We start from the raw sequence: 15,448 nt of genomic DNA, 5'->3' as shown, positions 1-15,448 counted from the left end.
TCTTTTCTTTTTTTTTTTTTTTTTTTTTTTTTTTTCTTGTAATATTCTTTTTCAATATTTTTAAGTATAAGACTTAAATACAGTATTTAGGTGCTGTACCTTAAGTTCACCTCTTAAAATTCTGCCACGTGGATTTATTTTCATGGGATGAAAATGTATGTTTTAATTAAATAGGTACATGACTGGATTTTAAGAAGGGAACTTAAGAAACAACATTTAAGATACTATACCTAAGTTTTGTCATATTTTTAATTGGCAACCAATCTAAACCCTCCATTTCATGGACAATAACGTATTAGGTGTAGAATGAGAAAGAGAAAGTTTATTTATTTTTTATTTTTATAGTTTTTTTGAAGCAAGAAAAAGTTAATTGTTATACATTATGACATAGACACAGTTTCTTTTTTCTTTTTCCTACCAAAAAGATTTGGACGTTTCTCTCTCTCTTTTTTCTATTCCCTATTGGCAAGTCTTGAATCTATCATAGCCTCAACTAGTTGGATCAAATCCTTTCAGTTTACATAATTTAATGAATAGTGATGAGGAGAGAGAAAGAGAGAGCTCTTCTTTGTACGTGCACCAATGCACATAGCCGTATACATGGGTTTATGAATTACGAGTTAAACTAAAATCAAACAAAGGAAAATCGTTTTTTTGATCAAGAAATTTCCTATAGCTAGCCTATATGGGAGGGACGAATCTGTGTAGCTAGGTACACCTGAAATGAAGGCAAATGAGGAAAGAAAGGGCAAGCATAACTTTATCTTTGAAAGAAGCCAGGAAGGAAATCAGATGCACTTGTCATTCATTAATTTATCATCATATAAAAAAGGAGGAAAAAAAAATTAGGTTCTTAAAATTCCAAAGATAGTACAAGGTTTTACCTTTTATCTCAAAAAAGAAGAAGAAGATAGTACAAGGTTCTTCATTTTTGTGGCTACTTTTTTCCCATCGATCGTACACATTATTATCATTATTGTCTGGGCATTCTCAGCCTGCCGCGTCTCTATATCTCTCTTCACACTTCCTTTTTTTTTTTTTTTTGTTTAAATTCTTTTCATAGATTTTCAACAGTTTCATAAATGACCACTTGATTTTAATTTTAAAGTACCATTCTTGTCATGCATGACAATGTGATTTTTCTTTTGTGGGGTTTTTTATTCTGGTTTTTTTTCTTGTTTCTTTTAATCGTCTCGGCCATACATCATAAATGTGATGTGGTTTTGTTACCTTTCTGATTTGAGTCTGAGCATTAAATATGGCATTTAACCGTTTTTTATTTATAATTTTTGGCCAAGGAAATCAAAATTTTGTATCATATTTTCATTTTTGATGGCTCAAAACGCCTATAATATATATTACAAAAATTTTAATTTCCCTTTTTAATCTATATTGGAATTAAGATAATTTATATGTATTCAATTTATTCTGAATCCACTGTGCTTTGTCACTGACTTATAGATCTTCTAGCTGCCATGAATTTTTGTCGAAGTGTAATGTATATAGAACCTTAATTGGCTAAGAATTCACCGAACCACTTTGGTGGGTGGCTCACTATTTAAAGTATAATTAGACACTGTTTCCAATCATTGTTGTTTAATGTTTATCTTTCATTCTCATCATACACCCACCAATGAAGATCCAACAAACCTAGCTCATACATTTTTTAGTGGCTATATGCGTCATGAAAACAAGAATGTTTGAATATATACACAACCAAATCACTAAATTGCGCATTGAAGTGTACCACTCCCAGAACATGTTGCACTACATGCTATAGTTTTAGTTCAGTACTTTGGGAACAATACTTGAAATTTTTACTAGGCCAGGAATTAAAGATGGATATGCTTTATACCTAACAAAGGCATGGAAATAAACTAAAGCAAAGCAAGAGAGAACTTATTATAGCGAGGGTGACGTTGTATCATACTGTTCCAAAATCAATTAATGAAAGGCTCTGGTTATATGCCACAATAACAGTGACCAGAGAGGAGAACAACAATCAATAGAGAATGGCATTTAACTCAGAACAGTCATAAACACAGAGACCAAACCAAACATACATAAATGTGCACATATATATACATAGAACGAAACAAAAAGTTCAAGCAAAAGATTAATTAAAGCCTCATCCATAAACAACAAGTGTGTTCAGCTTCTTCTCGCCGCATCAGACACACCTATACAACACAAATAAAATGAACACAAAAGCCTATGACGCGTGCTTTTCCCTACTCACACACGCACGCCCCTTGCAACACACGTAATTAACCATTGTCTTACTTCCTATCACTAGAATTGAACAGTGGGTTCCATTTTCAGGCATGTTGATCTTTCTTATTTTCTGGTTTCTGGATTTCCCAAAACCACCTTCAAATAACAAAATTTAATTATTGATACAGAGTATAGTAGGACATAACCGGTACACAAAATTTCTACTTTTATGAGATACAAATGAGGTGATTGATAGGCAGTTTTATCGCCAAATTTTTTTCTAAGAGACTGATTCTCAGATTTAAACCATTGACATGACATACTGATTTGGATGAAAGGCCGTTGCTATCGCACCAAAACTCAACCTCTTGATTGCTCATACAAAAACTTAAAATATATATATTGTTATGAAACTCTGAAAAATAGGCACAAAATTCTTTTTGTTCCATTCCTTCTCAAATAAATTTACATTTCCCGAATTAAAAAAAGGGGGGGAAGGGGTTGAAGAAATGGAAATACATCCATGAAAACCCATTACTAGTCCAACATGCAAAGCTCATAGTACAGACACTCCTACTAATGTGTCCTAGAGCAAAAACCTGCAATATGAGCTAGCTCCCCCCATGAAAGCCAAAACCCAAAAACGAAAACGAATTCATTAATGGGTCTGACTCTAATCAGCTGAGCCTGAGGTCTCATTGGCTTGAGCCTCTCTCTCTCTCTCGCTCTCGTTGTTGTCACTTTGTTGTGGTACTGGTATCTGTGCCTGCTTGGCTGTCTCTGTCTCAGTCATTTCCAAAGACTTGTCACTCTTCTCGCTCCCACAGCTGCTACAAGTAGTATTACCGAAAGAAGATGACCTACTTGACATGGGGGTAGCCAAATAAGTTGGCTTAGCCTCACCAGCCATAATCACCAAGAACTTCTCTTCAAACACTGGTGGTTGTTTATGCGTATCGTTAGACTTGGCCTCACCGTCTTGGCCAGCCTCAAGGTCTCTCTCAGAATTGCCTTCTCCGTCAAGGAACCCAGAGAGTCTCCAGTAGGAGCATGCAAGGATGAGAAGAGCAAAAGCAATGAGACCCAACATGGCTGCCAGCCCACCAAACAAGTATGGCACAGGAGAATGCCATGGTGAGTGTTGTTGTGTGCCCATGCTCCCTGTTGGAGATCTTGCTGTTTCATTCATGTTGAATGGCTCTCTTGCTGCGGCCATTGCTTTCTTTGATTGTGAATTTGTTAGAATGAGAAAGAAGAAGAGGATGAAGAAAGAAGAAAAGCAAAGGAAAGTGGGTTGAGAAGTGGGAAATGGGGGAAGAGGAAGGGTGACATATATAGAGCGAGAGAGGAAAGGAAAGAGAGTGGGGTTTGGTTTTGGTGAGTAATGTCGTCATTTTGCATGAAGTGGGGGCCACTAGATGGTGGGTTCCACTTTAGGGTACGGACCCCGCATTGAGTTCTTTGATTTGCTTTGTTTGCTATATCTCATGATTCTCATCTGAGTGAATAGTGAAACGCACTATCACTCATGGGCTGATTAGGAAAATACACTTGGCTTTGATTGAGTCTTTTAACAATGTGATATCATAGGCCATCGTAGGGTTATACTTTATATACCCAACGAAATTTTGGGACATTTTTTTTTTTTTTTTTTTTTTTTTTTTTGAGAAAATGGGCATCTTATTATATATTCTTTAATATGTTGAATTTTATAATACAGTTTGAGTCGCATTTTGATTGTAGCTCATTTGATTATTAGCTTTTATTATTTTGTAACATAAATAGAATCTATTTGAAACGTTCTTAATGAGCGTACAATGCATCCATTAACAAAAACTAAGAAGGAAAAAAAAAAAAGTTGAAAGAGAAAATTATTAACATCTGATTCTCGGGAGAGGATAAGACAAGAGTATATAATTGTTCCTACCATACAAATTAGGGCATAACGGACATCACCAGCCCAAGAAAAGAAAACCAGGGGTCCCGCAGAAAGTAAGTTTTGATGGTTTTTTTTAGAGGTTTAAATTAAAATATAATGAAAGGTGGTGCGCCATTGTCCATTAGCGCCGCGGTTGATTGCTCGAAAAAAAAGCATCTCTTTATTAATATTTCCCTTATAACAGTTACATCAAAATCAATTACTCGTAATTAATACTTAAGTAAAAATATTTATTTGTTAGAATAGTAGGTGACATGGTATAATTGTTACGTGAGAGAGAGTTTTATTTTTGTCTAAGGGGTATGTGTCCTTATTGTAAGTGTTTTGTTCAATACTCAACTTGGATAAGAACAAAAGAATAAAGGAGACAGTGCAGAGGAAGGAATGGTTTCTCTCATTCCATCATCACTTTGGGATGCTATCTAAATTGATTTATGCAACATGACGGTATGTAATTAAGAATGTTCCGTCTGTTTTCATCTATAATTATGAGGGGTCCATATAAATTGTTTTTTAGATAAACATCATATTCATTCAACACCAACATTGTAAAATTTTCATTGTAGTTGAATCAATGTATGTAGGGTTTATTTTTCTTCCAAACTCCTATCATATGAATATTCATGAAGTTCATCTGTACTCTTCAATAATTTTATAGTGTCACTTAATACATTATTTTGTAATGCCACAAGATAAAAAGTTGGTGAAAACTCATTTCACTCTAAAGCTTTGCTTGGATAGCTTTTTTTCGTCAAATTATTTTACAATTCAGCTTATTTTTGTTACTATTCATGGGTCCCACTATACTTTTTTATACAAATTATGGGTGTCATTGTACTATTTAAGTTAACTTTTACCTTTATCTACAGTACTTTCAGTAAAAAGTTTTCAATTTCAACAAAATAAGCGGATTCTAAACAAACCCTAAATCAATTTGGTTTTTCGATTATTTTTTGCTACAAATAGGGTACTATAATGATAATTTTGTTTTTATGTTTTAAATCATACCTTTGTAACACGACTTTAGCTTACTAATGGTACATAATTTTGATTATTTTATATAAAAAAATGTTACAAATTGTAATTAATGAAACATAAAATAAAAAATAAAAAGACATTGCCATAATATGTATTGTAACGGTAATTTATAAAGATCTATTCAGTATCACGTACGCAACATAACTTACTCTAACATTGTGTTTGGTTGGGTGGAATTTAGGAAGGATGGAAAATATAGGAAGGAAAATAGGGGGTATAACAGTTGTAAGGTCAAAGGCCCAAGATCACACAAGGGGCCTTGGGCCCCATAGGAAAATTTGACCACGTTCGAGGAGAAGGCATGGGAACCAAAAGGGCTCCTGGCCCAATTCTTATGGGCCTAAAGACGTTTAAAAGGCGGTCCGAGGAGAAGTGTCTTCTCGGACGTACCAAATATGGCTCAAACATGCACTTTGCCTGCTATAAGGATCCACTCCTACGAGTATTAGTAACAAGGATGAGTTCCACAAGTCCGTAAGAGGGAAGAAAGTGCAGGATGCCAAGGGAGAGGCTACAGCTGCCACATTAAATGCATGACAGCTACTTTTCTGACCGCATTAATGTGAAGAGGACTTGCGAACAGTGTTACCTTGGCTATCACAACTCACAGAAAGATGGGAGAGATGTCCGATGGGACGGACACTCAAGTGAATGTCCAGATGATCAACAAGTGTGAGGCCCTGATGACTTCAAGGGGGCTATATAAGAGAGGGGAGTCTCCATGAAGAAGGGGACGAGAAAACAAGAACTTAGAACAGAAGAACAGGGTGAGAACCATAGCCTTTGAGCAAGGACAGAGATACATCCTCCACGTCTCCTCGGACCATATATCTAATGGACATGAAGGAGATTTTCTTATTTTCAATTGTTATATGGCCCAATGTTAACTAGTATACACTTCTTTAAGGCCTAGTTCTGTAACTCACTTTCTATAAATTCATTGTTTCGGGCTCCTTGGGCCAGAACCCCATACCTGTTGGGCTTGGACCTTGAATCGCGATCCTACAACAGTGTTTTCCATTGTTTGGGAATAGAAAGAAAATAGGAAGGGTGGAAAACCCGGAAGAAAATTCTCTCCCAGGCCCACAAATTTTTTCCTCCCAAATCGGGAGAAAAACTCATGAGAGAAAAGTGCCTCATAACATTATTACCATAATGCCCTCCCAAAATTTTCTTTTCAACGTGACCTAAACATTCTCTTTTCTCCTTTTTTTTTTCTTTTTTCAATGTGACCTAAACGTACTCTTCTTGTTTTTTTTTTTCAATGTGACCTAATCTAATTTTTACATTATAATAATAAAAATAATAATATAAATTTATATATATGATGTGATAAATTTTATATTATGTAATGAGTACAAATAAATTTATTTCTTACCAATTATGTAACAGGGGTATAATAGTCAATTTATATAAATTACATTTTTCATCCTTCCATTTTTCTCTCCAACCAAATAAAAGAGTTTTCCACCCTCCCACTTTTCCACCCCTCCAACCAAACACACAAGAGGGAAAACTAAATATTTTCCATCCTCCCACTTTTCCATCTTTCCAGAATTTTCCATCCTCCCACTTTTTCACTCCTCTATCCAAACGGACCCTAAAGCTCTTAGTTTCTATTATTTGTCATTCTGAAAATAAATCAATCTAACAAAAATAGAGTTCGTAACATTTTAGAAGAAAAAAAAAAGGAAAATATTTAAACATTAGTAGGACATTAATTAACTTTCCATTCGGAATTGCTTAAATTTTTATATTAACTTATTTAACATTTAAAAAAAAAACTAAATAAAAATATAATTATACATAAAGGGTGAGTTTTCAAAAAATGTACAGTTGCCCTGACAAATAAACAAGTTTATAGATTTAGGCTAATTATTACTTCACGTGTGACGGTGCACATATACTATTTCATGCCATGTATAAAATGGGGGCACAAGATAACATTTTTCAAGAATGTCTACTAGATGGTGTGAAAATGTGTAGATACTGTTGGATGCGAAGTAATCATGATCAATAAATTTAAACATATATTAATGGGAGCTAATAATTTTTTAAATATATATATAAAGAAATTTGTATCTTTGACTCAACTATTCTATTTTTTTTGTACATGACACCTTGAGAAACCTCATAAATCAATAATATGGTGGAGAACATTTGTCCACCCGAGTGTTCTCGAACAGATTCATAAATCAATAATATGGTGGATGAAATTTCAAATTTACAGCACATCACTCAAGTGACTCAACTCTATTAAGTCCACCATAGTGTTCTCGAATAAATTCATAGATCAATAATATGGTGGATGAAATTTCAAATTTACGGCACATCACTTAAGTGACTCAACTCGATTAAGTCCACCCAAGTGTTCTCGAACAAATTCATAGATCAATAATATGGTGGATGGAATTTTAAATTTACGGCACATCACCCAAGTGACTCAACTCTATTAAGTCCATCCGAGTGTTCTTGAATAGATATACAATAGATGAAATTTAAGAATTTCAAATTTACGATACGTCACTCAAAGTGAATTGATTTTATTAAGTTCGCCCGAATGTTCTCGACAGATGTATAGTGAATGAAATTTATGAATTTCAAATTTAGGGCATGTCACTCAAGTGACTCATAATCTATGGAGCCCATCCATATGTTCTCGAACAGATATAGAAGCTAATAATTACGTAGATTCCAATGGTAACAAACTTATATAACACGTAGATATGAAAGAGTATTTTCCCTCTCTATTTTTGGTATGAAGCGTGATGAATTGTCACCTTTAGCAACAGTATTATTTGGAGACTTTGGAGCCAACAACAGTTGTAAAACAACATGAAATTTATCCTTCAACAACGTAAAGTAGTAGGACCACGTCACGACATCACACCGTTCAAAGTGGATATCTTTTACCAAAGATAACGTGGGCACTTGATCAAGCAAAATCAATCAAGGCCGTAAAAGAGTGAGGCGCAACAGGAGTATTGTGCACTCGAAGTACACCTGATAATTTCTCTTTTAAAGAAATTGTTGGATATGAAAACCAGGCAGGTTCTTGAATCTGTTTAAATTTAAAACAATAAAAAAATTAAAGGGAAATTTTAACAAATTCTAAGGGCATTTTTTAGTGAGTCATTTTAAAAAAACTTTTATGAAAAAAAAATTTAATGTATTGAAAATCTTTTTAATTTTCTATAAAAGTAGTATAAAAACTTTTTAAAAATGATTTATTAACAATAGCTTTAAGAACATTCGTTAACATGATCTTTAAAATAAATAAAAAAACGTTAACATGACCTAAAACAAAAATTAAAAAAAATTAAAAAAGAAAAAGAAAAAGAAAAAGAAGGGTGGTGTTTTTGAAACGTTGGAAGAGCTAGCATGACATGGTATAACGGCGTCGGCACATAGACCAACAGCAGTCAAAATAACAGGGAAACGGTTTCTAAAGTGATGTGTTAGGATTTTGGAACTAGTGAATTTTGGTATGCCACTATTTTTTGCAACTTGTGGAATTGCTAAATCATGAGTTAGCTACATCCCTTTCAAGTTATTTTATTATGGCCAAAATACTAAAATACACACTGAAGTTTGGGTTTGTGTCAGTTACGTACATATTAAGCTGATTCCTTAACACGTTTTGTTTAATGACTGAAGATTATAACATAAATAGTATTCTTTTTTTTTTTTTTTGGTAATTATAAACAGTAATATTTATTATTATGAATAAAATGTGCTGTAATTAAATTGACAAACTTATTCATATGTTTGGTTATAAATTGTAATATTAGAATAAAATTTAATATCTCTATTTAGGAAATATCATAGGGCATGTTTGATACATTAAATGAAAATTACAACATAAATTGTAATATTTATTACTGAGAATAAAAAAATTTTTAATGGAATAATTAAACTTATTTATAGATTTAGTTATAATTTGTATCCTTAGAATAAAACTTAAGAAATATATTTAAGAAATATCTTATTTGAATAATTATATTTTTTTTTTTAAAAGAAAGTTTTAAACAAAAAAATTAAAAGAGGTTATTTTTTATGTTTTTTTATTTTTATGATTGTTATGTGCATACAGGAAATCTGTATATTTGAAAATATATTAATTTTAAAAATTATTACATTTATTAAGAAATAACTATTACAACAATTTTAGAAAGAAATAGTTATTCTTCATTTTAAAAAATAACTACTCATAAATAATGATTATTCTTTGTAATAAAAATATAACCAAACTATAAAATAGGTAAATCATAATAATAGATATTACATTACGGTGTTTATTATAGTTCACCAATCATACCTTTCTATGCAATATTTACAACAAAAATAAAACTCACTTCACAAGAGTACTAAGCAAATTTTGGCTGAGCCATTGAAATCAAAATTACAATTTTTTTTTTTTTTTTTTTTTGGTTGTTGTTGTTGAGAAACGAAATCAAAATTACTTGAACCACGATCTGTGCAAAGTATCTATATAAACAAGTTATTATTATTTTTTTTTATGAACTAAACAAGTTTTATATGAGCAACATGATAACCTCATTTACAAATTACAACTCTACTTTTATTTTTATTTTTATTTTTTGATACAAGATAGAATTTCTACTTTAGCCTAATCTAAGTGTATATGTGTGGAAAACTCTCTCTCGGAGACTTAAACTCCGGCTCTTAATCCTCACACCCCATAAGCACTTATACTTGTAAAGTGACCACCACACCAAGAGCGTGCGGAAATTACAACTCTACTATTAGGGAATATTATCTTAGCAAATTAAAGGCAGCAATTAGGATTTGACCTTAATCATTTACCATAAGACTTAGTTAAGATTAATTTGATTCAATTTGACTTCAATATACTAATAATCACTAGTCAATAAAACCGATTTTTGAACCATAATTATAGCTTTGGTGTTCAACTAAGTAAGAAGTATATATGATTATCAACTTACCAAGAATGAGAGTTTGATTGAATAAGAGTGACTTGTAAACAAAATGCAATTAACAAAAAGAGGTGGATTATGGGACCCCGACGTATATAATGGGACATTAAAATGGACCCACCACTAGTGTATGCTGATATATGCTTGCCTGCCAATCCACCCTTCCCCTCGCATTGTGTTTGCAACTAGGCTCTGCATTACGCAATGGTGAGAATATTGGTGTGATAAAAAAGAAAAGAAAAAGACTGTCGATTTGAAAGCCAATTAACAAACAAACAAACACAGAGAGCAAACCGTGTGATCCTGTAGTACTCATTACTCATTAGAATAATTTAGGAGCATAGTCTATTTCACTCTTAATTTGACAACATATTGACATGTACAGCTATAAATTATCAATCTTTCATTTAAACTTTCATGTGTTGGAATTCCAAACATGAAATGTTAGATTAACCATATTTAAGTAGTTTAAGCTTTTAAAAAATTAATATAATCAACATTTTCTACCCACTCTCGTTTATATAAATCCAGCACTTTCAATCAATTCCTCACAATCACATAATTCATCAGATTGAAATCAGATTAAAATAAAGCATGAAAATAAGCGTGTCGTGAATGATACTATGAGGGGTTTTTTTTTATATATTTTTTTAATCATCGAGGGTAATGGAGGTTGTGAGAGGGAGGGTCCCATAATTCCCGTTCCCTACCATACCTACGTGTTTCCAAAATGTGTGGTGTGGGTCCCACTCACACACCAAAGAAAACGCAAACATCGTCAGCTTCCACCGATCCAACGTACACGCCAAGGACAATTTGGATTTTTGGATATTCCCTTCCATACTGACACGTCTAATAATTCCGATTCCCACTCTAAAGAAAACGCACTCACATTAACAATTTGGATTTTAGAAAGACGATGACGAGGGATTTTGGATGTAACTATTTTGTTTTTTTTTTTTTTTTTTTTTTTAATTAGTGGAAATTGGAAAATTAATTAATATATAATCATATTTAGAAAAAAGTAGAGTTTAAAAAAAATCTTACTTAAACAAATAAGTTATTTAGTTAAGAGAAAAGTTATTACCCAACATTACTGAGATATTTTTGTTTGATTTTAAAATTTGGACAAGATAAGTGATCCAAAGATTTTCACTTTTTTCTTTGTCCAATTTGGTTTATTTGTTAGTTGAATTGTTGATATTATGAATAATTTAATTTGATATCTATTACTTTTACTTTATTTATAAAATAGCTAAAGTTTAAAAAAAAAAAAAAATCAAGCACATAAAATACTAAGATTGGTGGAGTATAAATTGAAATATAAAAAAAGAACAGATGATTTGTATTCAGTTAATTAGACAGGCATCCGGTTCTTACAACTTATTTCTCACTTGTCGAGTTGCTTCTTCTTCAACTCCATCTTCATTTAAAATATTTTTAATGATAACACATATTCGTGCAACTTTAATCATATGGTTTAAGTTGATTGAATTTTTTTAACAAATCAAAAAGGATATATCCATATAATACTTACGTAAACACACCATGAATAAAATCCTTAACACTCAACTTTAATCATGTGGTTTAAGTTGATTGAATTTTATCATATAGAATCCCCATATTTCTATTAATGTAATCAAGACCTTTCATAAACTTTTATGTTAAATTCCTTCTAGAACCCGGAAGAGCTCATGGGAACTTGTTCTCATCATGATATAATTATTTAAATATGTTGTCAATTTCTCCACTAAGATCTTATCCAATTACATGGATTATTTTATTTTTAAGGTGAGTTTAAAAAAAATGAAAAAGAATAATTGTGACAAACAAATCCAAACCAAATCCCACTCTTGATTAATTAATGATGATTAAGTTAACCAAACGCATCTCCTTTTTCCTCATAGGTTAGAACTTCTTTTGATTTGCTCAACTCTGCTTCTGCTGTACATTATGGCACATTTGGCTTTAGTGTTGACAAAATTGTCTTAGCTAGTCATGTTAAAACTATATAAGTTTGGGTCTTAAGTGGTCTATAAAAATCCAAAACTACCAAGTTTTTCAACTTTTGTTGACAACTTGGGACGATTTGTTTATATTCTCTCTCTCTCTCTCTCTCTCTCTCTCACATTTTCAAGGCTTTGATGAAAATTGATAGACCAACGAACTCTGAAGCTTTATGATTAGGAAATACATATTGGGGCCTCAAGTTATTATATTGCTCAAAACCAAAACAAAAAAAATCTAATGAATCTCAAGGTGAATGCATCAAAGAACCATTTCTAAGTGCACAATTTGAAGGGAATGTCCAATATGGCTTATCAACAACCCTACCAAGGCCATGCTTACCCCGAATTTCAACTGGAAATTCGAATGCTTTTGCTCGAAGTACAATTTGCAATCGAAAATGATTAATTAGGCTAGCACATGCGTACTAGCTAGCTTTTGCCATTCAAGTTGCATGAGTGACGTATCTTCTAATTTGCTCCTGTGAGCATATAAATTAGCCACTCTATCCTTTGCCGAGTGTTTGTGATAAGCTAATTAATATATGTACCGGAATCCATTAGTTTTGAAACATCTAAACCATGCTGATAAATCTAATAAATCCAAAAACAAACACCTTGAAAGAATTATTTAATTTCTATAAAGTAATCATCACAATTCTCTGAATAGAACCTTTAGCTAGCTAAGCTAGATGACAATAAAATTATTTTATTTTCTACAAGTAGGATTAGCACCTCCTCCTTTTTCTTTTTCTTTTGTTTTGGTGTTGGGGTGGTTTGCTTAATAAGAAATCGATTTAGGAAGTGGGGTTATCACAACCATGAATGCTTTTTGGCTGCTCTTATTCCAAAGCAACTTTTCTTTGCTTTTAGAAATCAGTACTCTTAAAACAGTATTATATGTTCAAAGTTAAATGTAACGAATATAATCATAATCTCAATATATAATAGTCATCTTAATCAAGAAAAGTTGTACTAATACGTAGTAAAGATATGTAGATAAGGCACTAATTGAGTGAGGTTTATAAATTAGGCAGGCTCTATATGTATATAAAAAAAAAATGTAAGTATGGGGACCATCTATAAATTGAACTGGAAAAATGATGGAATCAGTAGAAACAAGAAATGTAAAGAGAATGGGATAGAGGGTGAGTTCATGTTCCCACCTTGGATACAAACATTAAATATTAGAAGCTTTTGCCTAACATGTGGAGTTTACATAAACCATTTTTCTATTCGATTAGTGTTTGTGATCATTTGGAAGCATATAAAAAAAAAAAAAAACGAATCTGCATAAACTGATGTAATTGCATATAAATTATGGGATAGTATGTGCAGCTGTCCTCACTCAAGTTATATTTCAGCATGCGTGTAAAAGATGTATCAGTAGCTTAGTATATGCCCGTTGTATATCCATAAAAATGACAAGCTCACACCCATACAAATTTTATTTATGCCAAAAATAATTTGAGAAAAAGGCTGAGAGAAACCATCAATATTAACAAGATACTCCATACACTAAGGAAGAAAAAAACAAAAGTCGTGAAAGGACAAAGCCCTAAAAGGCAAAATGCAATAGCAATTTCCTTAAAGTAGCAAATAATTGTATATATGAATAAGATATCAAATAGTTAATGTAGTAAAAGAAGTGAATTATCTAACATTTGGAAAAATAAATAAAATAAAAGTTGGGCAGGTACACTTGGGATGTGATTGGCTTCTCTGTGAGACCCATAAGTGATAAAAATAACAATAAAAGATATATCATGAAGAAAATTGAGAGCATGCTCTTTCCTTCTCTGTGAAGATGTTAGGTGGTGGTTGATCTTCACTAATATTAAGACATAAAAAGGGTGGGAGGATTGCCACTAATTTGCTCTCTCCTTCTCTGATCAATGATTAATTGAGAGTAAATTATATTGATGTTGACATGTTGAAATAGCTAGGGTTATAAATATGATGGTGATGACAACATTTAATGATACTAATCATGGCATGTATAACACTATGGTTATTAAAAGATCAAAGTGAAGAATGATAAGAAGTCTTGATTCATGTATTTGATTTGCTTATTCAAGCATATCCATTGATTTGGCATGTCAGCTTCACCTTTCAATTAATCCGATTTGAGCAGGTGGGGTACTGGTTATAATCATCTTGCTAGTGGAAAGTAATGAAATACAATGAACTAGTCAATCGACCAAGAGTGAAGGCCTAGTTAGAGCCCCTCTCTAGGTTGTAGCATCCAGAGGAGGATGAGCTTTTCCACAGAGATAACTATTGAGTTTTGAGACATCAAAGGTTTCCCCTCAAAAGTGAAAATTATGAGAGAGAGAGAGAGATGATTCCACCTCTAGCATCTGACCCCATTTGATCAGGTAGAATTAGGGTGTGGCCCCAAATGGCTACAAATTTCCATGTGCTATGACCTGGGAAAGCTACAAACTAAAAAGCAATGTAGCTCAAATGGGTACACAAACAAAACTTACTATCCAATCCCCACGTAGACACACACACACAAAAGAGACTAGCCAACAGTAAGGTAAAGGTCCAAGCAAATACTTATATGTTAGCTTGAGTGTTCAATCACCACCAATACAATTTCTATATTGACCGTCCTGAAAATATAGCATAAACATTTAAGTTGAGCAAAAAGAATATATTTCTGCCCAAAAATACCCCAAAATTTTAGATTTTTAGGTCATAGTTTTACTATTAGCCATTTTAGTGAGTTGGATTATACATTGGAAAGTTCGACGAAGCTCTATGGTTTTGCCTACTGTCCAATGAAGTGACCATTTTCGAAAATTTAAAAGGTGGGCTCTCACTCGTTATAATTTCGTTGTCGAATATATTTCTAAAGAATATATTTCGTGATCAAATTCAAATGGCTTTTCAGAATGTTCTTGTTCACATGGAAATGGCAGAGCTATCTTCTTCACTCAAAGATAGAAGCCCAACTTTTGAACTCTTTCGTCATAGATCTCTTGCAGGTCTCGAATATGGTTTGCAAATCAAATGTTTCAACTTAAAATTGACTAGGGGAACCAACTACAGATGTGGCGAAGGGTTTTTGTTTTTCCAAAGAATAGGAATGCATGACCTCGATATTCCAAATGTTTCGACCTCATAATTGATTTGGATATTCATATCCTATGACTATGAATGAAATCGAATTGTTTATGCATATAGCTCAAACTTGTCTCGAAAAAAATTTGTTTATGTTTGTATATTTAGCAAAGAAGCCAAATTCAAACATAAATTCAGACTTGATTATGAAACAAGTCGAGCAG

At 32.5% G+C, this 15,448-nt stretch overlaps 1 protein-coding gene across 1 annotated transcript; it reads right to left on the bottom strand.

Moving 5' to 3' along the window:
- Nucleotides 1–2,637: 2,637 nt before the first annotated feature.
- Nucleotides 2,638–3,530, bottom strand: LOC126715754 (protein GLUTAMINE DUMPER 3). Its single transcript, XM_050416530.1, has one exon. It carries the CDS (start codon nucleotides 3,428–3,430, stop codon nucleotides 2,888–2,890), a length of 543 nt encoding a protein of 180 aa, XP_050272487.1. The 5' UTR covers nucleotides 3,431–3,530; the 3' UTR covers nucleotides 2,638–2,887.
- Nucleotides 3,531–15,448: the final 11,918 nt, after the last annotated feature.

This window comes from Quercus robur, chromosome 2 (genome assembly GCF_932294415.1).
Source record: "Quercus robur chromosome 2, dhQueRobu3.1, whole genome shotgun sequence".
Taxonomy (NCBI): domain Eukaryota; kingdom Viridiplantae; phylum Streptophyta; class Magnoliopsida; order Fagales; family Fagaceae; genus Quercus; species Quercus robur.
This window is presented reverse-complemented; position numbering and strand designations above follow the sequence as displayed.

Coding starts and splice junctions, on each gene's coding strand:
- LOC126715754 (XM_050416530.1), bottom strand. CDS start 3,430: ATGGCCGCAGCAAGAGAGCCATTCAACATGAATGAAACAGCAAGATCT.